General features: G+C 38.3%; 4 protein-coding genes across 4 annotated transcripts; 1 reads left to right on the top strand and 3 right to left on the bottom strand.

Annotated features, from left to right (window-relative positions):
- Positions 1–7,292: 7,292 nt before the first annotated feature.
- M406DRAFT_250359 (uncharacterized protein) lies at positions 7,293–7,454 on the bottom strand (the record flags this gene model as incomplete). Its single annotated transcript, XM_040916691.1, has 1 exon — positions 7,293–7,454. A coding segment is annotated over one exon (162 nt), but the record flags the coding sequence as incomplete, so codon positions are not given.
- A 12,268-nt stretch (positions 7,455–19,722) lies between these two features.
- On the top strand, positions 19,723–20,144 carry M406DRAFT_71412 (uncharacterized protein; the record flags this gene model as incomplete). The annotated part of the gene is made up of 2 exons (XM_040925432.1): positions 19,723–19,770; positions 19,803–20,144. 2 exons carry the CDS (start codon positions 19,723–19,725, stop codon positions 20,142–20,144), a joined length of 390 nt encoding a protein of 129 aa, XP_040779350.1.
- A 2,053-nt stretch (positions 20,145–22,197) lies between these two features.
- On the bottom strand, positions 22,198–22,620 carry M406DRAFT_320856 (uncharacterized protein; the record flags this gene model as incomplete). The annotated part of the gene is made up of 1 exon (XM_040919446.1): positions 22,198–22,620. The coding sequence occupies one exon, from the start codon at positions 22,618–22,620 to the stop codon at positions 22,198–22,200; it is 423 nt and encodes a 140-aa protein (XP_040779351.1).
- Positions 22,621–23,129: 509 nt separating this feature from the next.
- On the bottom strand, positions 23,130–23,653 carry M406DRAFT_98625 (uncharacterized protein). Its single transcript, XM_040926418.1, has 2 exons — positions 23,223–23,653; positions 23,130–23,151 (listed from the first exon to the last, which is right to left on the bottom strand). Exons 1-2 carry the CDS (start codon positions 23,599–23,601, stop codon positions 23,144–23,146), a joined length of 387 nt encoding a protein of 128 aa, XP_040779352.1. The 5' UTR covers positions 23,602–23,653; the 3' UTR covers positions 23,130–23,143.
- Positions 23,654–24,025: the final 372 nt, after the last annotated feature.

Here is a 24,025-nt window from a genome sequence, read left to right on the forward strand (position 1 = left end):
GAGTAATCTTTTCATTTGATGAGATATTCTCTTATATTATCTATGCTTCTATGCTTGAGAATCTTCTCTATCTTATACTCTGATTCATTATTTTCTACTTCTGCTGTATTATCTGCTAATATTTTCTGAGCTGCTGATTTCAGCAATAAGATATGAAAAACTGAATATATTCTTATTTCATAAGATAATGCTAACTTGTAATTAACTGGGGAAATCTGTTGCAAGATTTTGAATAATTCTAACTTCTTATAATCAAGTTTATTGCTGAGTCTGATTGTTTTGATATTTTTTCGAAATAGATAAATCTTATCTCTCTTCTGTAGAATTAGTCTTTCAATTCTTTTGGAATTTGCATACTGCATTATTTGCTTTTGAACGAATTATAATTCTGATTAGAGTTTCTTCTGAATCTTCTTAATCTTTTTAACTCTTTTATTCGCAGCTTCTGCATCTGCTTCTAGCAATGCTTTATAGTAAGCTGTTGGATTGTATCTGTAGAATACGAAGAATAGTAACTTCTTTATTGTACTTATATCTGCGCTATTATAAGCGAACTATACAAGGAGCAATAGATTAATTCAATTATTCTGTTTCTAATTAATATAGTACTGAAGATATTATTCAATAATCTGATTTATTCTTTCCATTTATTTATTTGTTTGTAAATAAAATGCTGTAGATATTCTGTAGTATATTTCAAGCTGTTTTATAAGCGAAGTTTAAAATTTTGAATTGAATTTTCTATTTCTATTAGAAATTACTGTTGTGGTGGCCAGGGTGGTAGTCCGTGGAACGTGGAGTACAGTGGGTCAAGGGTCCTCATACATATAAAGGATACCACCCACTTTTCAAATTCTTTAGCTATAAGCAACAATGAAGCATTCTTTCTCTTCTTTTCAATTTTGAACCCTTTGGATAGGTCTAAGACAGGTTTTTCACCCTGTTCTTGTGCCCGTGCGGCCTTAGTCTGCTGTCCCCATCTGTACAAGCACGCTTGGGTTGCACAAGCTCTTGCTCATTGCTTCAGCAGCTGTTTATCCCTTTTTCTTTCGAGAGCGACGGCGCCCTAGTTCTGGTTCATTACTTCTTTTAGTATATTATAGTTAGCAATGATTATTCTAAGGAATGCATATGCGAGTTCTTCTGCTATACTGCTTTTCTTATAGAGAAGAAAGTAAGTATACTTGCTTAGTTTACAAACTACTACTAAAATGCTATTATATTGCACTTTAGTTAAGAGTTCTTATAAGAGAAGTAGCTTAGTAATAAAGTTTAGATTAATGGATTGCTAAATAATCGTAGGTATTAGTAAGAAGTGCAATAGTTTATAAAGCTTATATCTTTCTGCTTTATTCTTTTTGCAGCTATTGTATTGTTATAAGATATTCTCAATCCTTTTTCTGAAGCCTGATAAGCTCCAGTATCTTTTAATGTATTTATAGATTACTCTAATTCTCTAGTATTTATGTGCTAATGCGCTGTATATATTCCTGATATAGTTATTTTATTCATCTAAAGTTATTAATTCTGAATCCTTTTTCGAAAATCCGATTCTAAAAGCAGCGTTCAGCTTTCTATATGCATTAATAAGATTTCTTAACTTGTTTTGAGCAAAGATGTTTTGTATATCCAAGGAATCTGCATTTCGATGATCTAATTTCCTGCTAAGAGCGTCTGCTTATTCATTTTCTAAGCTTTTGTAATGCATAATTCTGAAATCAAACTGTAAGAGGAACTCTGTTTATTTAATTTATTATTTATTCAAGACTTTAGTTATTATGAATGTAATTAGATTCTTGTAATTCGAGCAAACTATAATTAGATGCTATGCGCTAATAAGATAGTATTGCTACTCCTCAAAGGCTTTTACTATCGCTATAAATTCCTGATTAGGAATTTCGTAATTGACTTCTGAACTATTTAGCTTCTTCGAAAAGTTGCTTATAATTCTTAGATATTCTTGATTATTTCGCTAATCAAGTTGTTCTCCGAATATATATTCTAATGCATCAGTTTCAACTTTAAAGAATTTGTAGAGATCTGCTTTATACAGAACTAGTTCTGAAGTAATATGCCTAATGATTTCATCAAAAGCTTCTTGCACCTTGGAAGTTCATTCGAAAAGCTGCTTCTTTTTAGTAAGATTTGTAAGAAAATATGCAATTTAGCTATAGTTTTTAATGAACTGCTTATAGAAGTTAATATATTCGAGAAAAGACTTAATATCTCTAATATTCCTAGAAATTAGCTAATTTCTAATAGCTTCTACCTTATCTTTCTATAGCTTAATGCATTCTGATTCAATTATGAATTCGAAATAGTCGATCTTTTGTATATAAAAGTAATTCTTTGCAGATTTTACAAGGAGTTTTGCATTCTAAAGCGTTTGCAATACTATTTCTATATATTCCTTATACTTCTTCAGTATTCAAGAATAAATAAGAATATTATTAAGATATGCAATGATGAACTGATTCAGATATTCATATAGAATATAATTGATTATTTCTTGAAATGAAGCTAAAGCATTCATTAATCCGAAAAGTATAATCAAATATTCATAGTATCTATAGTATATTCTGAAAGCAGTTTTCCATTCTTCTTCTTTCTTCATTCTAATCAGATTGTAAGCTCCTTTTAAGTCTAGAGCTATAAATTACTATACTCCTTGCAATCTATCTTATAGTTTCTTAATAAGTAGTAACGAATATCAGTTCTTGATTGTAATATTATTAAGTTATTTATAATCAATATATAGCTTAAGCTTGCTATTTTTCTTAAGTATAAACAAGATGGAATATCCTGCTAGTAATTGCAATAATTATATATATCCCTTCTTGAGATTCTCATTAAGATACTCCTTAAGCATCTTTAGTTATGCCTTATCTAGTTCATAGATGAGGAAGAACTTGGGCTGTTTTCCTTCTTGTAGCAGGATCTTGTGATTGTATGAGCTGTATTCTAGCAATTCTGTATCCAGTTCTTCCTGGAATAATTTTTTAAACTTGTAATATTCTCGTAGTATGCTTGCAAGTGTTGGTTCTAGCTCATGTGCTGTTTCTGCTATCTGGAGAAACAGTAGATACTGTTAAGCGTGCTTCTTTTCTGGTAACGCTTTTGAGAGCCTTAAGCGTTCGCTCCGAGCCGGACCGAGCGCTCGAGGGCCTGGTTTCGAGGTTTTTCCTGTATGAATCCACAATTCACATTCTGAAGCTTCTCTTTGTCGCTCCGGAGCGGACCGACCTGCTAAGGGTTTCGCTTCCGTTGTTTTGCTAATCTGTTAGCACCCTAGCACTATTTGAATTCGCCTGTTACTAGATTCGTCTCCTTGAACTGCCAGCCCTGCAGGTTTGGAAGTATATATGAAGTCGTTTGAAGCTTCTTTTCCCGAGTATTCTTCAATAACTAGCTTCGATCCTGCATCATTAATTGCAACTATTTCTCTGAATACAGCTTGTTCTCATGAGATCTAGCCAATAGTTCAATCGATTCAAGGATTGTACTCTTTAAGCTATAAAAGCTCTATAATCAGCCCATGCTATGCTATATCCGTAATATTAAAAGAAACTCTAATTATGTATTCTTGGATTAAGATAAGTAGATAATCAGTCTTCTTATTAATTATTCCTTAGTTGTATACAACAGATTGTTCTTTCATAATGCTAAGAATGTATAGCTGCTTCTTTCATTTCCATTATAGTTATGCTTGATTAATAATATATAGGAATATAAAGTTTCCCTGAGCGCTGCTATTCAATAATGCGCTGTACTTGTATCCTTGAATGTATATATTGAGCTTGATGTAAGCATAATCTGCTTTGAAAGCTCTACATAGGAACTGTTTCAGTCTGATTATCTATAGTTTCTTTACAAGCAATCCTATTCTTTTGAAATTATTGAAAGCTGCTTATTCTTCCTCTAAGCTTGCTTTGCTGCTTCTTAAGTAAGCTTCTTAGCTTGCTTTTAATCATATCATTATTATTCCTAGTTTTTTCTCTATTAATACTAGTTGCAAACTTTGTTATTAATATGAATTGTACAAAGCATTATTCTGCATTACTATCATTCTATTTTCTTATCTACATATTGCTTGAAGCAATTGTTTAGTAGTTCGATATATGCATTATTATACTGCTTATTAAGAACTTCCCTAAAGCGGAATTCCTGTTTCTCAACAGCCTGAAGAATTTGTTCTGATTCTCTGATAAGAAACTATTTATATTGCATCTTCTCCGAGAAATGCATTCTGCAGCTATGATAGATGCAGGAGATTTATGCTAGTTTGTAGTATAGGCTGTAAAGTAAGCTGATTTGAGAATCCTTGTCTTATTATGCTTTAATGTTCTGCAAGAGGATGCAGATAAAGAGCTTCTCTAGCTCTATCTTATAGATAAGATATTTAATTCATATTGTTTCCTTATTTCATTCAATGCTAAAGGGAAATCTTCTTCTAAGTTTGTTGGGTTTGTTGTTTACAGGAAACTCTAGTGAATCACTGAATTGTCTGTCTTAGCCGAATTCTTCTGTTGCTTGAGAAGCGCTCCCGGTATCGTTCAGGTATTTGTATCAATAGCTAAGAAGATACCATCCCTTATTCATATCCCTAGTTATAATACTTAGTATAGCTAATGAGGAATAATGAAGAGTATTATTGCTAAGTCCTTTCTCTAATGCTTGAATGCTTTATCTAGTAATGCTAAAGCAATCCGAATCATTGCTGCTTATGATTGTACTGAGCATATATCCTCGCTCTGCTGTTACTATCTGCTTGTAGCGCCTAGATTTCTAGAAGAACTATTCTGAATCTTCCTTACTCGAGAAATGTATTAAGCAGTTATTATTATAGTAGTGAACCAGAACTAGGGCGCCGTCGCCCTCGAAAGAAAAAAAGGGACAACCAGCTGCCGAAGCAATGGGCAAGGGCTCGTGCAACCCAAGCGTGCCTGTACAGATAAGGACAGCAAACTAAGGCCACACGGGCACAAGAACAGGGTGAAAAACCTGTCTTAGACCTGTCCAAAGGGTTCAAAATTGAAAAGAAGAGAAAGGATTGCTTGATTGTTGCTTATAGCTAAAGAATTTGAAAAGTGGGTGGTGTCCTTTATATGTATGAGGACCCTTAACCCACTGTACTCCACGTCCCACGGACTACCACCCTGGCCACCACAACAGTAGAATATCCAGCTAAGACTTCCGTAATCAATAGAATCCGATATTTGCTTCAAGAGAATGTTTTTACTCAGTTGATTAAATTTCTATCGCTGAACAATATTTATCTAACATTCTTTCTAAACTAATTGCTATTTATTCTTTCGAAATTAATAGTAATTGCATGCTATATATCTCTATTTATTATAGTTATAGCAAGTAGCGCTGTTTCTCTTGCTATACTGCTTATTAGCTGTATCGAGTTTCATGAAACTAGCGTATATAGTGCTACTCTGAGCTATACTGCTATATCAACTGCTATTTTTGTTTTAAAGTTTCTTGCTTATATTAGCTAGAAATCTTTAAGTCTAGCTTTCTTCTTTCTTAAACTTCTCTACTTATTATTCATATAGATAATTATTGATGCAGATTGCTTAGTTGGAGAATATTGCAAAGTTCTCTAGCTAATTCTGCTTAAAGATTTTATTCTTAATATTATCCTTAAATCCCTTATAATAATACTTTATAAGATTCTTATCTTCCTATAAGAGTCTTGCTAAAAGCTGCCTGAATCTGATTATATAAGCAGAAGCTAACTTAGTTTATTTGAGATTTATAAGCTGCTAAGCTATAATATATTCTTTATTAAAATTATGAAAGATTTTCTTAAAAGCTTTTTCAAAGCTTTCATGTAATGAGCACTGCAGCAATCCGAAGATTCCTAAGTACACGAAGGGTTTATGCTAACAAGAGCGGTGTCGGAGTGTCAAGTCCTTGAATACGGAACCGTACAAGTCTTAATAAGCGATGCAAGTGTTCACTGCCTTTGGGGCTATCAGAGTGGGGGAGTAATCTGATACTTAGATTGACAACTGAAGAGCTATCTGCTGAATCTATCTAATGGTAATGAACATTTCCTTATATATCCAGCTCTTCAGTATAGCTCACCTTGGCTCACTACTGATCCAGATGATTCAGGCTCACTGGATCATCTAATAATCCAATGATTCATCCCTGTTGTAATTCTAATCTTGAGTTGTATTGCTTAGTCAGAACGTTGGGTTCTTAATATCTGGTTCTTGTTACTCGTAACCTGTTTTGTAATCTGCATGTTGAATAGGTTATAATATCATCTTCTTCCTATCAGTTGTTGTTCTCAACGATCTTTTGTAAGTATTCCGGCAAGTCTTCCGTATGCATGATCTTGCCTTCCTAATTGAGATGTTGAACAGAATCAACAAATCTTGTACTTCCAAGCCTCGTTCTCGAAAAACTAAGGAATGTAAAAGTCTCCTTTCCGCTATTCTTCAAAATCCCTTTATCATGCCTTCTTATTCTTTTTGTAAGAGTCGGAGTATTCCTTTCTGTTAAGTTTCTCCTCTCGATTCTTCTCATTACGCTGAATGCGTTCGGCTCAATCGTTCCCAATGCGACATTCAGAGTATCAGTTCTTCGGAGCTGCGCAAGATCGCTACCCAGCATTAAGAGCTGGAGAATGAGTTACAGGCTGCCAAGGAGAAGGTTCTTCAGCTGTGCAAGCAGAAGAGAATGTGATTTGAAAAGATGATATGCGCTGTTTGTTGCAGCATCAACAATGTGGAGGAGTTGGATCGTATTGAGGCTGAGAAGGCTGAGGCTGAGAGGGTGCGTGTGGCTGCTGAGGTGCGGGCTGTGATGGCTGAGGAATCTGCTGTTGTAGCCGGAGATCCTTTCTTTGAGGGTTTTGACTGGAATTCCGTGGACTTGGGGAATTCTGTGGTGGATTGGTCGGGCTTCCTGGAGAGTGAGATTCCTGAAGCTTCTGAATCTCGGTCCGGGGCGGAGCAATCATCCTAGGCGCTGGATTCCTTCTTTTTCCAATATTCAGCTACTTTTCCTGAAGCGTTTTTGATATTTTTCTGTGATTCCCATGAATTTTCGCTTGCTGGATAACTTTTCCACTTAATGAGATATTCTCTTGTATTATTTGTGCCTCTGTATTTGAGAATCTTTTCTATCTTATACTCTGATTCGTTATTTTCCACTTCCGCTGTATTATTTATTAATATTTCCTATGCTGCTGATTCCAGTAATGAGATGTGGAAAACCGAGTATATCCGCATTCTATGAGATAATGCTAATTCGTAGTTAACTGGGAAAATCTGTTATAAGATTTTGAATGGTTCTAACTTCTTGTGGTTGAGTTTGTTGCTGGATCTGGTTGTTTTGATGTTTTTTTGAAGTAGGTAAGCTTTATCTTCCTTTTGTAGGATTAGTTTCTCAATCCTTTTGGAGTTTGCATACTGCATTATTCGTTCTTGAACGAATTATAATTCTAATCGGAGTTTCTTTTGAACTTTCTTAATCTTCTTAATCCTTTTATCTGCAGCTTCTGCATCTGCTTCTAGCAGTACTTCGTAGTAAGCTATTGAGTTGTATTTATAAAGTGCAAAGAATGGTGATTTCTTCGTTATGCTTGTATTTATGCTATTATAAGCGAACTATGCAAGAGATAATAGATTAATCTAGTTATTCTGTTTCTAGTTGATATAGTATTGAAAATACTGTTTAATAATCTAATTCATTCTTTTTATCTATTTATCTGTTTGCAGATGAAATGCTATAGATATTCTGTAGTATATTCTAAGCTGTTTCATAAGCGAAGTTCAAAACTTTGAGTTGAACTTTCTATCTCTATTAGAGATTACTTCTTCCGGTATGCTGTAGTTAGCGATAATCGTTCTGAGAAACGTATATGCGAGTTCTTCTGCTGTACTGCTTTCCTTATAAGAAAGAAAATAAGCATACTTGCTTAGTTTGTAAATCACTACTAGGATGCTATTGTATTGCATCTTAGTTAAGAGTTCTTGTAAGAGAAGTAGCTTGGTAATGAAGTTTAGACTAATGGATTGCTAAATAGTTGTAAGTATTGATAAGGGGTGCAGTAGTCTGTAAGGCTTGTATTTCTCTGCTTTATTCTTCTTGTAGCTGTTGCATTATTATAAGATGTTCTCAATCCTTTTCCTAAGATCTGGTGAATTCTAGTATTTCTTAATGCATTCATAGATTGCTCTGATTTCCTGATATCTGTATGCTAGCATACTATATACATCCTTAATATAGTTGTTTTATTCGTTTGGAGTTATCGATTCTGAATTCTTCTTCGAGAGTCCGATTCTAAAAGCAGCATTCAGCTCTCTGTATATATTGATGAGATTTCCTGATTCATCTTGGATGAAGATATTCTGTATGTTCGAGGAATCTGCATCTTGATGATTTAATTGTTTGCTAAAAGCGTTTGCTTGTTCATTTTCTGAGCTTTTGCAGTATACAATTTTGAAGTTGAATTGTAAGAGGAATTTTGTTTATCTAACTTATCGCTTATTCAAGACTTTGGTTATTATGAACATAGTTAGATTCTTATAATTCGAGTGAACTATAATTGGATGCTATATGCTAATAAGATAGTATTGCTACTTCTCAAAAGCTTTGACTATTGCTATGAGTTTCTGATCAGGGATTCTATAATTAACTTCTGAGCTGTTTAATTTCTTTGAGAAGTTGCTTATAATCTTTAGATATTCTTAATCATTTCATTAATTAAGTTGTTCTCTGAGTATATATTCCAATGCATTGGTTTCAACTTTGAAAGGCTTATAAAGGTTTGCTTTATACAAAATTAGCTCTGAGATGATATGCTTAATAATCTTATTGAAGGCTTCTTGTGCTTTGAGAGTTTATTTAAAGAGTTGATTCTTTTTGATAAAACTCATAAGAAGATATATAATTCAGCTATAGTTTTTAATAAACTGCTTGTAGAAGTTAACATATCCGAGAAAAGATCTAATATCTCTGATATTCTTGGAGATTAGCTAATTTCTAATAGCTTTTATCTTATCTTTTTGTAGCTTGATGCATTCTAGCTTAATTGTAAATTCGAGATAGTTAACTTTCTGTTCGTAAAAGTAGCTCTTTGCAGATTTCACAAGGAGTTTCGCATTCTGAAGCATCTGTAACACTATTTCCATATATTTCTTATATTCTTCCAGCATTCAAGAGTAAATAAGAATATTGTTGAAATATGCAATAATAAACTAATCCAAGTATTTGTATAGAATGTAATTGATTATTTCCTGGAATAAAGCTGGAACGTTTGTTAAACTGAAGAGTATAATCAAATATTTGTAGTATTTGTAGCGTATTCTGAAGGCAGTTTTCCATTTCTCTTCTTTCTTTACTCTGATTAGATTATAAGCTTCTTTTAGATTTAGAATTATAAACTACTGTACTTCTTGCAGCCTATCTCGTAATTTCTTGATGAGTAGCAATAAATATCAGTTCTTGATTGTAATATCGTTGAGTTGCTTATAATCAATATATAGTCTAAGCTTGCTATTCTTTTTGGATACAAATAGGATGGAATATTCTGCTAGTAATTGCAATAATTGTATATATTCTTTTTTGAGATTCTTGTTGAAATACTTTCTGAGTATCTTTAGTTGTGCTTCATCTAGCCTATAAATAGGGAAGAATTTGAGCTGTTTTTCTTCTTGTAGTGGGATCTTGTGGTTATATGAGCTATGTTCTGATAGTTCTGTATTCAATTCTTTCTGGAATAGTTTCCTGAACTTGTAGTATTCGCGTGGTATGCTTGCGAGTGTTGGTTCTGGTTCGTGTGCTGTTTCTGCTATCTGGAGGAATAGTAGGTACTGTTGAGCGTGCTTCTTTTCTGATGGCGTTTCTGGTAACGTTTTTGGGAGCTTTGAGCGTTCGCTTCGGGCTGAACTGAGCGCTCGAGGGCCTGGTTTCGAGGTTTTTTCTGTGTGGATCTACAATTTACTTTCTGAAGCTTTTCCTTGTTGCTTTGGAGCGGATCGACTTGCTGAGAGCCTTGCTTCTGTTGTTTTGTTAACCTGTTGGCGCTCTGATACTGTTTGAGTTCACCTGTTACTAGGTTCTTCTCCTTGAACTGCCAGCTCTGCTGACTTGAAAGTATATATGAAGTTGTGTGAAGCTTCTTTTCCTGAGTATTCTTCAATTGCTAGCTTCGATCCTTCGTTGTTGATTGCGATTATCTCTCTGAGTACAGCTTGTTCTTATAAGATCTGGCTAGTAGTCTAATTGATTCGAGGATTGTGCTTCTTGAGCTATGAAAGTTTCATAATCAGCTTATGTTGTGCTATATCCGTGATATTAAAAGAAATCTTGATCATATATCCTTGAATCAAGATAGATAGATGATTAGTCTTCTTATTGATTACTTCTTAGTTATAAGCAACAGATTGTTCTTTTATGATGCTGAGGGTATATGAGCATCTCTTTCATTTCTATTGTAGTTATGCCTGATTAATGATATGTGAGGATATGAAATTTCTCTAAGCGCTGCTATTCAATAATGCGCTGTATCTGCATTCTTGAATGTATATATTAAACTTGATATAAATATAGTTCGCTTTGAAAGCTTTATATAAGAACTGTTCTGGTCTGATCATCTGCAGTTCCTTTATAAGCAATTCTGTTCTTTTGAGTTTGTTAAGAGCTGCTTGTTTTCTCTCTGAGCTTGCTTCGCTGCTTCTTGAGTGAGCTTCTTAGCTTGTTTTTGTTCATATCGTCGTTATTCCTGATCTTTCTTCTGTTAATGCTAGTTGCAAACTTTATCATTAATATGAATTATGCAGAGTATTGTTTTGTACTGCTATCATTCTATTTTCTTGGTTATGCATTGTATAGAGCAGTTGTCTAGTAGCCCGATATATGCATTATAGTGCTATCTATTAAGAACTTCTCTAAAGCAGAGTTTCTGTTTCTTAATAGCTTGAAGAATTTGTTCTGATTCTCTGATAAGAAACTATTTGTATTATATCTTCTCTGAGAAATGCATTCTGCAGCTATAATAGATGCAGGAGATCTATACTAGTTTATAGTATAGGTTGTGAAATGAGCTGATCCGAGGATTCTTGTCTTATTGTATCTCAATGTTCTGCAGAGGGATGCAGGTGAAGAGCTTCTCTAGCCTTATTCCATAGATGAGATACTCCATTCATGTTGTTTTCTTGTTCCAACTAATGCTGAAGGGAAATCTTTCTGTAGGCTTCTTGGGTTTATTGTTCATGGGAGACTCTGGTGAATCGTTGGATTATTCGTTCTGATTTGGTTCTTCTGCTGCTTGAGAAGCATTTTCAGTATTATTCAGATATTCATATCAATAGCTAAGAAGGTATCATTCTTTATTCATATCTCTGGTTATAGTGCTTGGCATAGATGATAAAGAATATTAAAGGGTATTACTGCTAAGCCCTTTCTCCAACGCTTGAATGCTATGTTCAGTAACATCGGAGCAGTTCGAGTTATCACTGCTCATAATTGTGCTGAGCATATACACTTGCCCTGCTGTTGCTATCTGCCTGCAGCGTCTAGGTTTCTGAGGAAACCATTCTGAACCTTCCTTATTCGAGAGATGTATTAAGCAGTTGTTATTATAGCAGAATATTCAGCTGAGACTTCTGTAATCAATAGAGTCTGATACTTGCTCCAAGAGAATGTTTTTGATTAGTTGATTAGGTTTCTGTTGCTGAGCAATATTTATCTGGCATTCTTTCTGAACTGGTTGCTACTTGTTCTTCCGGGATTGATGGCAATTGCGTGTAATATATTCCTGCTTGTTGCAGTTATAGCAAGTGATACTGCTTCTCTTGCTATACTGCTTGTTAGTTGTATCGAGCTTCATGAAACTAGCGTGCGTAGTGCTGCTCTGGGCTGTACTGCTTTATTAACTGCTATTTTTGTATTGGAGTTTCTTGCTTATATTAGCTGGAAATCTCCAAGTCTAGCTTTCTTTCTTTTTAAACTTTTCTATCCATTGTTCATATAGATAATTATTGATGCAGATTGCTTGATTGGAGAATATTACGAAGTTCTCTAGCTAATTCTGCTTAGAGATCTTATTCTTAATATTATTCTTGAATCCCTTGTAATAGTATTCTATGAGATTCTTATCTTCTTACAGAAGTTTTGCTGAAAGCTGTTTAAATCTAACTGTATAAGCAGAAGCTGATTTGGTCTGCTTAAGGTTCATGAGCTGCTGAGCTATAATGCATTCTTTATTAGAATTACTAAAAGTTTCTTTGAGAGCTTTTTTAAAGCTTTCAAAGGAATTGAATATATTCTTGGTATTCTGAGTATGCATATCGGGATTGTTCTGATGCTCCAAATAGTTGCATAGAGAAGGTTTATATTAGATAAGAGCATTCTTTTCGAAGCGAGTTTCTGCAAGAATAATTTTCTCAGATTTCATAGTAAACTGAGTTGCATGATGCAAAAAGTATACTCTGCAGTAAATAAGGAATTCATGCAGCATCTTCTGATTGCTATTATACATAGCAGGCTTGTCTATTTTATATGCTTTCTTAGCACCACTGGTAACTGCAGAGGTGAACTGCGTTTGCTAAGCTTGCTGAGCTAGCTGAGTTTGCTGGTTGGCGATAGTAGCGCTCTGAGCCTGCTGTTGTTCGCGCAGGTTCTGGATACGCTGGGTGAGCTAATATACCTGGTTGATCAGTTCTTTCTGAGTAGGAGCGTGCGAGGATGAAGGGGTTTCTGGAGGAGCTATTGTGTTCCGTATTGCTCAAGGGATAATACTAAACCGTTCTTGAACAAGAGTTGTTAAAATATAATGAGCACTGCAGCAATCCGAAGATTTCTAAGTATACGAAGAGTTTATGCTAACAAGAGCGGTATTGGAATGTTAAGTTCTTGAATACAGAACCGTACAAGTCTTAATAAGCAATGCAAGTATTCACTGCCTTTGGAGCTATCAGAGTGAGAGAGTAATCTAATACTTAGATTGACAACTGAAGAGCTATCTGCTGAATCTATCTAATGGTAATGAACGTTTCCTTATATATTCAGCTCTTCAGTATAGCTTACCTTGGCTCACTACTGATTCAGATGATCCAGGCTCACTGGATCATCTAATGATTCAATGATTCATCCCTGTTGTAATCCTAACCTTGAGTTGTATTGCTTAGTCAGAACGTTGGGTTCTTAACACCTGATCCTTGTTACTCGTGACCTGTTTTGTGACCTGCATGTTGGATGAGTTATAACATTTCAAAAGAATTGAATATATTCTTAATACTCTGAATATGCATATCGGAATTGTTCTAATGCTTCAAATGGTTGCACAGAGAAGGCTTGTATTAGATAAGAGCATTCTTTTCGAAACAAGTCTCTGCAAGAATAACTTTCTCAGATTTCATAGTAAACTGAGTTGCATAATATAAAAAGTATGCTCTGCAGTAAGTAAGGAACTTATATAGTATCTTTTAGTTACTATTGTATATAGCAGGCTTATTCATCTTGTATGCTTTTCCAGCACTACTAGTGATTGCAGAAGTGAACTGCGCCTGCTGAGCCTGTTGGGCTAGCTGAGCTTATTAGTTAGCAATAGTAGCGCTTTGAGCCTGCTATTGATTGCGCAGGTCCTGGATATGCTAGATAAGCTGATATACCTGGTTAACTAGTTCTTCCTGAGTAGGGGCGCGCGAGGACGAAGGAGTTCCTTGAGAAGCTATTGTATTCCGTATTGCTCAAGGGTAATACTGAACTGTTCTTGAACAAGAGTTATCAAAATGTAATAAGCACTGCAGCAATTCGAAGATTCCCAAGTATACGAAGAGTTTATGCTAATAAGAGCAATATCAAAGTATCAAGTTCTTGAATACGGAACCATACAAGTCTTAATAAGCGATGCAAGTGTTCACTGCCTTTGGAGCTATCAGAGTAAGAGAGTAATCTAATACTTAGATTAACAACTGAAGAGCTATATACTGAATCTATCCGATGGTAACGATTGCGTGATTATATATCCGGCTCTTCAGTATGGCTCACCTTGGCTCACTACTGATCCAGGTGATTCAGGCTCACTGGATCATCTAATGATCCAGTGATCCATCCCTGCTGTAACCCTAACCCTGGGTTATGTAATCAATGCTTTGTTAGAACGTTGGATTCTTGACACCTGGTTCTTGTTACTCGTGATCTGTTTCGTGACCTGCATGTTGGATGGGTTATAACAGAAAAGTTATTTTTATATACAAAAAGTTGATTATCTCGGATTCATAATCGAGCTAGAATATATTAAGCTACAGAAAAATAAGATAAAAGCTATTAGAAATTAATTAATTCCTAAGAATATTAGAGATATTAGATCTTTCTTTGAATATATTAACTTTTACAAGCAGTTTATTAAGAACTATAGCTAAATCGCATATTCTCTTACAAATCTTATTAAAAAGAAGCAGCTTTTTAAATAAATCTCTAAAATATAGAAAGCTTTTAATGAAATTATTAAATATATTATCTTAGAGCTAATTCTATATAAAGCAGACTTTTATAAATCATTTGAAATTGAAACTGATATATTAGAATATATACTTGGAGAATAACTTAGTTAATAAAATAACTAAAAATATCTAAGAATTATAAGCAATTTTTTGAGAAAGTTGAATAGCTTAGAAGTTAATTATAGAATTCCAGATTAGAAACTTATAGCAATAATAAAAGCTTTCAAAGAATAGCAATATTATCTTATTAATATATAATATTTGATTATAGTTTATTTAGATTATAAGAATCTGATTATATTTATAATAATTAAGATTTTGAATAAGCAATAAATCAGATAAGCAGAATTTCTCTTATAATTCGATTTCAGAATTGTATACTACAAAAGCTTAGAAAATAAATAAGCAGATACTTTCAGCAGAAGATCAGATTATTAAGATGCAAATTCCTTAGATATATAAAATATCTTTATTCAAAATAAATTAGAAAATCTTATTAATGTATATAAGAAGCTGAATGCTATCTTCAGAATTGAATTTTCAGAAAAGAATCTAGAATTAATAATTTCAAATGAATAAGATAGCTATATTAGAAATATATATAGTATATTAGTATATGAATATTAAGAAGTTAGAGCAACTTATAAATATATTAAAAGATATTGAAATCTGCTAGATTTTAAGAAAAGAATTGAAAATCTTTTATAATAATATAATAGCTGCAAGAAAAATAAAGTAGAAAGATATAAGCTTTATAAATTATTATATTTCTTACTAATACTTATAATTATATAGCAATTTATCAATTTAAATTTTATTATTAAACTATTTTTCTTATAAGAATTTTTAATTAAAATATAATATAATAGCATTCTAATAATAGTTTGCAAACTGAGTAAGTATGCTTACTTTCTTTCTTATAAGAAAAGCAATATAGCAGAAGAACTTATATATATATTTCTTAGAATAATTATTGCTAATTATAGCATGCTAAAAGAAATAATCTCTAATAGAAATAGAAAGTTTAATTCAAAATTCTAAACTTTACTTATAAAACAGCTTGAAATATATTATAGAATATTTATAGCATTTCATCTGCAAATAGATAAATAAATAGAAAGAATAAATCAGATTATTAAATAATATCTTTAATATTATATTAATCAGAAATAGAATAATTGAATTAACTTATTATTTCTTGCATAATTCGCTTATAATAGCGCAGATATAAGTATAATAAAGAAATCATTATTCTTTATACTCTATAAATATAATTCAATAGCTTATTATAAAGCATTATTAAAAGCAGATATAGACTCTATAAACAAAAAAGTTAAAAAGATTAAGAAAATTTAGAAAAAACTTTAATTAGAACTATAATTTATTTAGAAATAAATAATATAATATACAAACTCCAAAAGAATTAAGAAATTAATTCTATAGAAAAGAGATAAAGCTTATTTACTTCAGAAAAATATTAAAATAATTAAGCTTAATAACAAACTTGATTATAAGAAATTAGAAATATTCAAAATCTTGCAATAAATTTTCTTAATAAATTATAAATTAATACTATCTTATAGAATAAGAATATATCCAATATTTTATATCTTATTGCTAGAATTAGCAGTATAGAAGATATTAATAAATAATATAGTAAAAATGGAAAATAATAAATTAGAATATAAGATTGAAAAGATTCTCAAGCATAGAAGTATAAATAATATATAAGAATATTTTATTAAATGGAAAGATTATTTAGCAAGCAAGAATTTATAAGAATTATAGAAAAATATTGAAAATGCTTAGAAAAAGATAGCTGAATATTGAAAGAAGAAAATCAGTATCTAAAATAATTGCTCTGCTTCAAACTAAGATTTAGAAGCTTCAGAAGCTTTACTCTTTAGAAAATCAGACTAATTTACTATATTATTTCTCATATTTACAGAATTTCAATTAAATCCTTCAAAAGAAGAATTCTTAGCTGCTACAGCTAACTTCTCAGATATAGCTTCTCATATAATAAGAGCAGCATAGCGCTGCTTCTTCTTAATCTTCTTATACTCTAGCTTCTTTATGCTAGAAAAGCTTCAGTAAATAGCTCTTATTATCTTCTCATATTATATCTACTTCTGTTATCAAAGGCGGAGAAGCTTAGCATTTAAAACAATAGCTTTCTTCTCAATAGCTTTCATTTCAGCTTTCAGATATTGATATTGAATGCTTATCCAATGATGTTCTGCTATATTCAGCCTCTGAATATTGCATTAGAAGCAGCTCAGGCAAATATACTTAGTATAACAGAAGAAATTCTTAATAGAAACTTAACAAGACTGAATACTATAACTCTTACAGAAAGAATAGGAAAATATAATAATAGCATTTTTAAGAATTAAGAAAAGAAGAGAATTCTTTTGTTTAGTTTTCTTAGTACGAGAACAAGATTTGTTAATTCTATTCAATATCTCAATTAGGAAAGCAAAATCATATACAGAAGAGCTTGCTAGAATACTTATAAAAGATTATTAGAAATAATAATTAATAGAAGGAAGATAATATTATAATCTATCTAATATATAGATTATAAGCAAATAAGAATCAGATATTAAGAACTCAACTGCATTAACTAAGCACTGATTATATAATTCAGAATTAGAATTAAAAATATAACTAATCAGAATAAATAGCTTTGAATATATGCTATTCAGAGCTAGCAGAATAACTTGAATATATTGCTATTCAATATATCTCTACTAAAGAGTAGAATATATAAGAATATATTCATTACTACTAGATAGATTATCAGAATATAGCTCTTCAGTTATCAATCTAAGTATTCATTTATTATATACTTGAATAGCTCTAAAGACGAATGATCAGCACTTGTACGGATTACAGTTATATTCCATATTCAGTGAATTCTACTTTAATACCGCTCTTGTTAGCATAAACCCTTTGTATACTTCAGATCTTCGGATATTGCAGTGCATTCATTACACTCAGTCCCTAGGATGTGCCTTCAGGGGCGTCCTGCGGCTCCAGCTGCTAATTATTGTTTAAACAGGGAAGCTCAGCTCCTACTCCACTACACTACTACTATTAGTAGCAGACTGAAGCCCTGCTATATCTAAATATAGATTTGCAAGCGCACAATCCCTTTACACATTCTGGCTTCAAGCTTTCGAAAGCTTGAAAAGACCAATTATATAAGTCATACTCCCCCCCGCGAACCAGACTCGGCCTTAGCCTTCAGGTTCTACCCCATATTAGTCCTTCAGCAATTACTCTCAACTCTCAGTACTTATTCTCCAATACAGAAAATGCATTTTTGTCATAATATACGCAACAAACGCGATCTTGAGATCTTGGGAAAAGCGCAGCTTTTGGCTGCCAGATATCAAGGTCCTGCCGACGTAATAGTTGCGAGACCCCAAAAGAACACTCCAACAGAGTCAAATAGTTTCTTGATAATCAGAATCGAAAACAAACGCAACCCATGTAATCTCGATACCATGGACAGAGGCTTAGGCTCACCAAGTGGAATTAATGCGATATCTCCAGCCGATACAACTGAGTTATGCTCATTTGGACATGGTTGGGCTCAGGTATCAGTTAAGGATTATACTGGGACTACAGCTTGTGAGGCAGGAGTAGCAGATCGCTCTAGAGAGTCAGGTTTTCAGCCACTTAACGCAAAAACTCTGGAAAGTCTGCTTCAGGACATAGAGCAGAGTGGGTCTCGGGTCCTCACGTAACCGTAAGGATACCACCCCCTTTCGATTTTTTTTTCTTTTCGGACAGATAGCAACAATAGGACATCCTTCCCTTCTTTTCTCAATTTTGAGCCACCTGGACAGGTCTAAGGCAGATCTTTCACCCTGCTCTTGTGCCCGTGTGGCCTTTGTTTCCTGTCGTTGTTTATCCAGGCACGCTTGGGTTGCACGAGCCTTGGCTCATTGCTTGGTCGTTCGTTCTTTCTGTGCGACGGCGCGCTAGTTCTGGTTTAATGGCTTGCCTAGAGGGGTGCCTGAATTAGGCAACTTTCAACATGGTGGTTTTCAGAATGGCCAGCAAGGCCTAGCTGAGTGGCTGGGGCGGCCTGAATAGCACAAGGTCGCTGTTACAAGGCTAGGTAAAAATTGGAAGTAAAAGCGCTGGAAACCTACAGTCTTGGGCGCCTCAGAAGGGAGCGAAGGGCCGACCTCATCATCCAAGTCGTCATCATCGATAAACGGGCTTGAAAACCCCCTAGAACCAGCACCAGAGCGCTGGGAAGAGCCAATACCGACTGAATCGGCAGCACCATCAACCAAGGGGCGAAAGACCAGAGCATCAGCACAAGCAGCAGACGAGTCGACCGGAGCTCGAGGACTTGAAGTAGGAAAGCCAGACCGCCGTCACTAAAAGCCAAAACAATTAGATCAGCCCAAATCACTCCCCAGGACAGCTCCTTCCATGCTTACATCAGGAAGGGGGTGCCGGCCAGCGGCTTGAACTGAGACAGGCTGAACAGGGCTCGTGTTCTCTTCTACGGCCACCGAGGGACCACCATGCGACTCACACACGCTGTCTGGCGCGCTGGGCTTTACACCCAAGGGAGTCTCGTCACTCTCCACATCAGGGAGAGGTTCAGGAAAGGCCACATTGATCTCGCCCTCGGCGGGGCTGTTGCCATCGAAATCGGCCATGCTGAGCTCGCTGGGAGGGGAGGAAAGTTCAGACTCCGCTGATGAGACATCTGGAGCGACTGGAACAGCCATATTGACGCGCGGAGGCTACTAAAGAGCCGTGAAGCCGATGAAAAAAGAGCTGGTTGTAAAGGAAAGGAACTCGAAAGAGGCAAGGCAGCTGAAAAGCGCGCCGATGCAAGCTTAAACGCGACTGTGGGGACCCCGCAAAAGACCCACTTTTCCTTGCACATCTGACTAATCAGATGGGGGGTGTGTGAAAAATGGGGCATTTCTAACCCTAACCCTCTCTTTTGGTTCATTTATAAACCGTCTGAGAGCGTGGTATGGTCACTTAGAAGATCTTCCTTTTGTTTAGATAGATTCAATCTCAACGCTCTTTATGCCACTTCCACGTGCTCAGTCCGCCAGTTTCTCATTAGTTTGTAACATTAACAACGCTCACACCGAGGCTGACGTGATACTTGCAAGCCAATCTCTGCTGAAGAAAGATTATCCGCAAGGTTATAAATATGCATGTAATCGGCGATTCACAGGCTATCCATCGGATCTTGGGTTCAACAATGGCCTGTCTGCGCCGCAGCCTGATTATGTCCAGGGTCTTACACAAGGTGCATTCAGTCCATTCCCGGTTGATAAGCAGCTGAGCGGAGGTATTCTCTACAAGAACGAGTATAACCCTATAGCCCTACCACATCTAGCTGGCGAGTGGAAAGGCCCTCTCAGATCAAAAGGAGCCACGCTGCAGAGCGCCTATGATGGAGCCTCTCTTGTCTATGCGAGGAACCAGGCCCTCTTATATCTCGGAACGCCTGATCCCTCTGGGCACGCTCAAGTTACAACATTTACTACGGACAGCACAGTCCTCAACCAGTTTGCACACTACGCTAGGCCATCCTCCATAGATAGCACGCCTAAGTACCACCAGTACCCCATCAAGTCGACACTCCTTACAGACTCTTACCAGGGCTTCAAGGATGGCTAAAAGGGGCTCCGGAATGCACAGGATTACGCCAGGGAGCAGTCTTACCAGCTGAGAGACCAGCTGAGGGATCACTGGAGGGAGCAGCAGCGCCGGCCGGCCGCCGAGGCCGAGGGAGAAGACGAAGCTGAGGGAGAAGACGAGGCTGAGGGTGGAGACGAGACTGTGTGACGGTCACGAGGCTGAGAACAGAGGCGATAATACCCAGTGCCGGTCCCGGGGCTGTGGGGACTGCTGCTGCTGCTGCATGAGTCAGGTGGTGGCTGTTGGGGAATTTCCTTTGTAGGGTCCGGCGCATATAGAATGTACATGTACTGCTTTTTTCTTTGTATTGTCAGATGCATATAGAATATACATCAACTACCCCGCTGAACAGAACAGATGCCCCTGCGCCGGAGAGGTGAGAGAGGTGAGAGAGGTGAGAGAAGCCGGCCGCGAGGGAAGATGGAATCTGTGAGGGAGGACGAGGCTGAACTGGGCAAGGAGTCGGCGTGATGGCGACGAGATCAGGCCGGGCCGGCATCATAGTCGTCTCCAGCTGCAGTCCGAAAGAGACGCCGGCCTCCCACGCCGCCTCTCGGCACGCCGGCACGTCTTGGTCTCGCCGCGGCGGGTGGGCGAGAGGTCGAGAGCAGCTCCAACGAGCGCCTGAAAACGTGAAGGCCGAGATCATACTTGCTGATAACGCTTGGAACGGGTTGCTCAAGTCCATACATGATCCTGTCGCATCGCCGCATCCCCTCAAGACGGTATCGCAGCTAACATTGACAAAGGATACTTCGACGAATCTCTCAGCTCCAAAGACATGCGCAGATCTCCTCGCCTTTATTCACGAAGAATAATGAAGGCACTACCCAAGGTGAGCTGATCATTATCTAATACTGCATGTATTGTAGGAACAAGCTGACCTTGGTATAGATAGCCAGACTGCGCAAGATCTGGAGTTGAAGTAATATATAAAGCTCATTGAGGCCCAAAGGACTAGGAGAAGTTATGCGTACAGATCATTCTCGTCAGAATATCAAGGCCTGAAACGCAGAGATACGCATGGGCCGATGGAGTATAAGAATTTGCTTTATGGCCTAAGACAAAAAGGTCGTGATTTCGGCCAGAAGTCATGAGATGGACCTTGTTGCCATGAAGTGCCAGATCATCCTCAAGTCCGAGGAGCATAAGATGATCGTCCAAGCGGCAGAAGCTCAGATCAATTGAACTACAACATGCCTGCTTGCGTCCGAACCAGCTTCCTGTTGATCTGGATTGCTTCCATGTGACGGAAAGCTGCTACGCTGAAGAGAACCTCAGGCTTCGGCCTTGCCAGACGGCGCCGATACACCCAGCCCTTCCGGGATGATGACCATCCTGCTAAAACCCCACGGAGCACATCAACCAGACTGCGCCGCTGCACCCAGCCCTGCCAGAATAACGACCATGCCTGCTGAACCCCCACAGAGCACATCAACCAGACTACGCCGCTGCACCCAGCCCTGCCAGGATAACGACCATGCCTGCTGAACCCCCACAGAGCACATCAACCAGACTGCGCCGCTGCACCCAGCCCTGCCAGAATAACGACCATGCCTGCTGAACCCCCACAGAGCACATCAACCAGACTACGCCGCTGCACCCAGCCCTGCCAGGATAACGACCATGCCTGCTGAACCCCCACAGAGCACATCAACCAGACTGCGCCGCTGCACCCAGCCCTGCCAGAATAACGACCATGCCTGCTGAACCCCCACAGAGCACATCAACCAGACTACGCCGCTGCACCCAGCCCTGCCAGGATAACGACCATGCCTGCTTGTCAAAACCCCACAGAGCACATCAACCAGACTGCGCCGCTGCACCCAGCCCTGCCAGGATAACGACCATGCCTGAAAGAATGCTCGGGGCTGTGGTGATGATGCTCTAGGACTGCCCACTAGCAGGAGATACTTACCCTCTTACCCTCTCTCTCTCTCTCTCTCTCTCTCTCCACATGTCCACAAGTCCTGGGTCGCTGCTGGGTGTTCTCCAGGCTCCGCCCTTGTCAGGCTGCCCGCTGGCGCGCTCTTCACCTGTCCCTAGCACCGAGACCTGCAGCTGCTCTGCTCTGCGCCTTCTCCTCCAGCCGTCGGCTCCTGCGTACAGATGCTGTCGACAGGGCGTTCGGGGGAGGGACAGGAGGCTTCAGGCCAGACGGCGCTTGTTGGGCGGCAGAGAGCAGCCGGGCGGAAGCTTCGGGTCCCCGGGGCCCACGCTTCCGACGAGCCTTGGCTATCTTGGCTCCACGAACTCCATCAAGTGCTGTGCATGCTGGTTGTGGAGGCTGCCCAGCTCTGTGACGAAACCCCCTCTTCGGCTGCTGCTGCTGCTGCTGCTTGTGCTGTAGGGCTGAGGGGGAAGGGGGTGATGGAGAAAGCTCCCCATCCCCATCCCCCGGACGGACGGGCGGTCGGCTTTCTATCCGCTCGTTACCCCCCAGCCCTTGGAGCATCTTGTCAAGGGCTTGCTCATGCCTTGTCTGTTGCGGGCTGCCGCTGGCAGCAGGTCGGGCACGGTCGGGGTCTCTGGCCGGGTTCTGCTTCTTTTTCTTCCTCGGCTTCTTCTGCACACGGCCTGGCGACGGGCGGGATGCTGCTGTCCTCGCCTTCTTCTTGCCTGCCACAGGAATATCAGCCCTCTCCCAGCTCTTCTCTCCCCCATCCCGAGCCTGCCTCGCAGGGGGATATAGCATATCTATCGGCGCAGGCGAGCTGGTCCGGTATTCGGGTGGTGTCGCATATCTAGAAGGGGGCGATTCGCTTCGAGGGGGCGATCCGCTTTGTTCTGAGCCTCCTTCGTCTCTCGGATGCCATTCCTCATCTGTTGACTCGTACGGTGGCCAGGCTTCCTGGCTTGCCGGGTCCCCTCCTTCAGAGCTCGAGTGTGCCGAAGGGGGTGATCTTGCTCCTTGTTCGTGGGATCTGGCGGCGGCGCCAGCTGCCGTCGGGCGCGATGTAGCAGGTTGGCGGAAGACACTAATATCCTTTGATCGTAGCATAAGAGATGCAAAGTATGCAACATATGAATCAAAGGACTTCTGACTCTGGATCTTACCGATATCACAATAAGACTGCCAATCCTTATCGATGCGGAATTTCTTAAACGTTCTGGAGAAGTCCAGCGCTTCCTTCCAGAGCTCGTGCAGCTCTTTCAGCCTCTCCTCCCGCCGCTCCCCGAGCCGGCGGAAAAAGTCAGCTCCGTCCTCAGACATCCGGCCGACATCGATTACATCGAAAAAGAAAGCCTCCTCGTCCTGCAGTGGTATCGTAATAGTATTGAATTGTCTGGGGAGGGTAGTAAAAATGGTATCAGGGTCTACGCCGCTCGGGGTGAACTTGTGGAGCGCGTCTAAACGCTCAGGAAATTGATCGAAATAATAGTCAGGATTGACAGGAGGGAAGATAATCGAATCCCAATCTAGGGGCTCGTCCATGATGATGAATGATTAGGGCGTTATAAGTAGGACGAGAGGGCTTTGCGAAGACAGGGCTTCGTGGAGACAGGATGCGAAAGAGCGCTGGCGATGAAGACGTTGGGGGTGGGAAAAGAGAGGAACAGCGGGTACGGCGAAGCGTTGAGGGGGCGTGTGTGGCCCGTGCTTCACTATGGGGAAGGGGTCTGTTCCGCTGCGATTTAGCGGCAGACAAGCCGAGGCAGTAAATTAGGTTTGGTTTGCTGCACTGACAACACAGCACGGCAAGGTTCCGAGACCAGCCCATTATTTATTGCCAGGCTACAGGAGTTGTCCGCTTCTCTTCTCGTCTTCGAGATGTATCGAGTACTTGAACAAAGACTTTGCTGCAAATCCAATCCTCCTCCTCAAATTCACTTTTCAGGACACGCATGGCTTCTCGCCT

The sequence above is a fragment of the Cryphonectria parasitica genome (assembly GCF_011745365.1).
Source record: "Cryphonectria parasitica EP155 unplaced genomic scaffold M406scaffold_2, whole genome shotgun sequence".
NCBI lineage: Eukaryota > Fungi > Ascomycota > Sordariomycetes > Diaporthales > Cryphonectriaceae > Cryphonectria > Cryphonectria parasitica.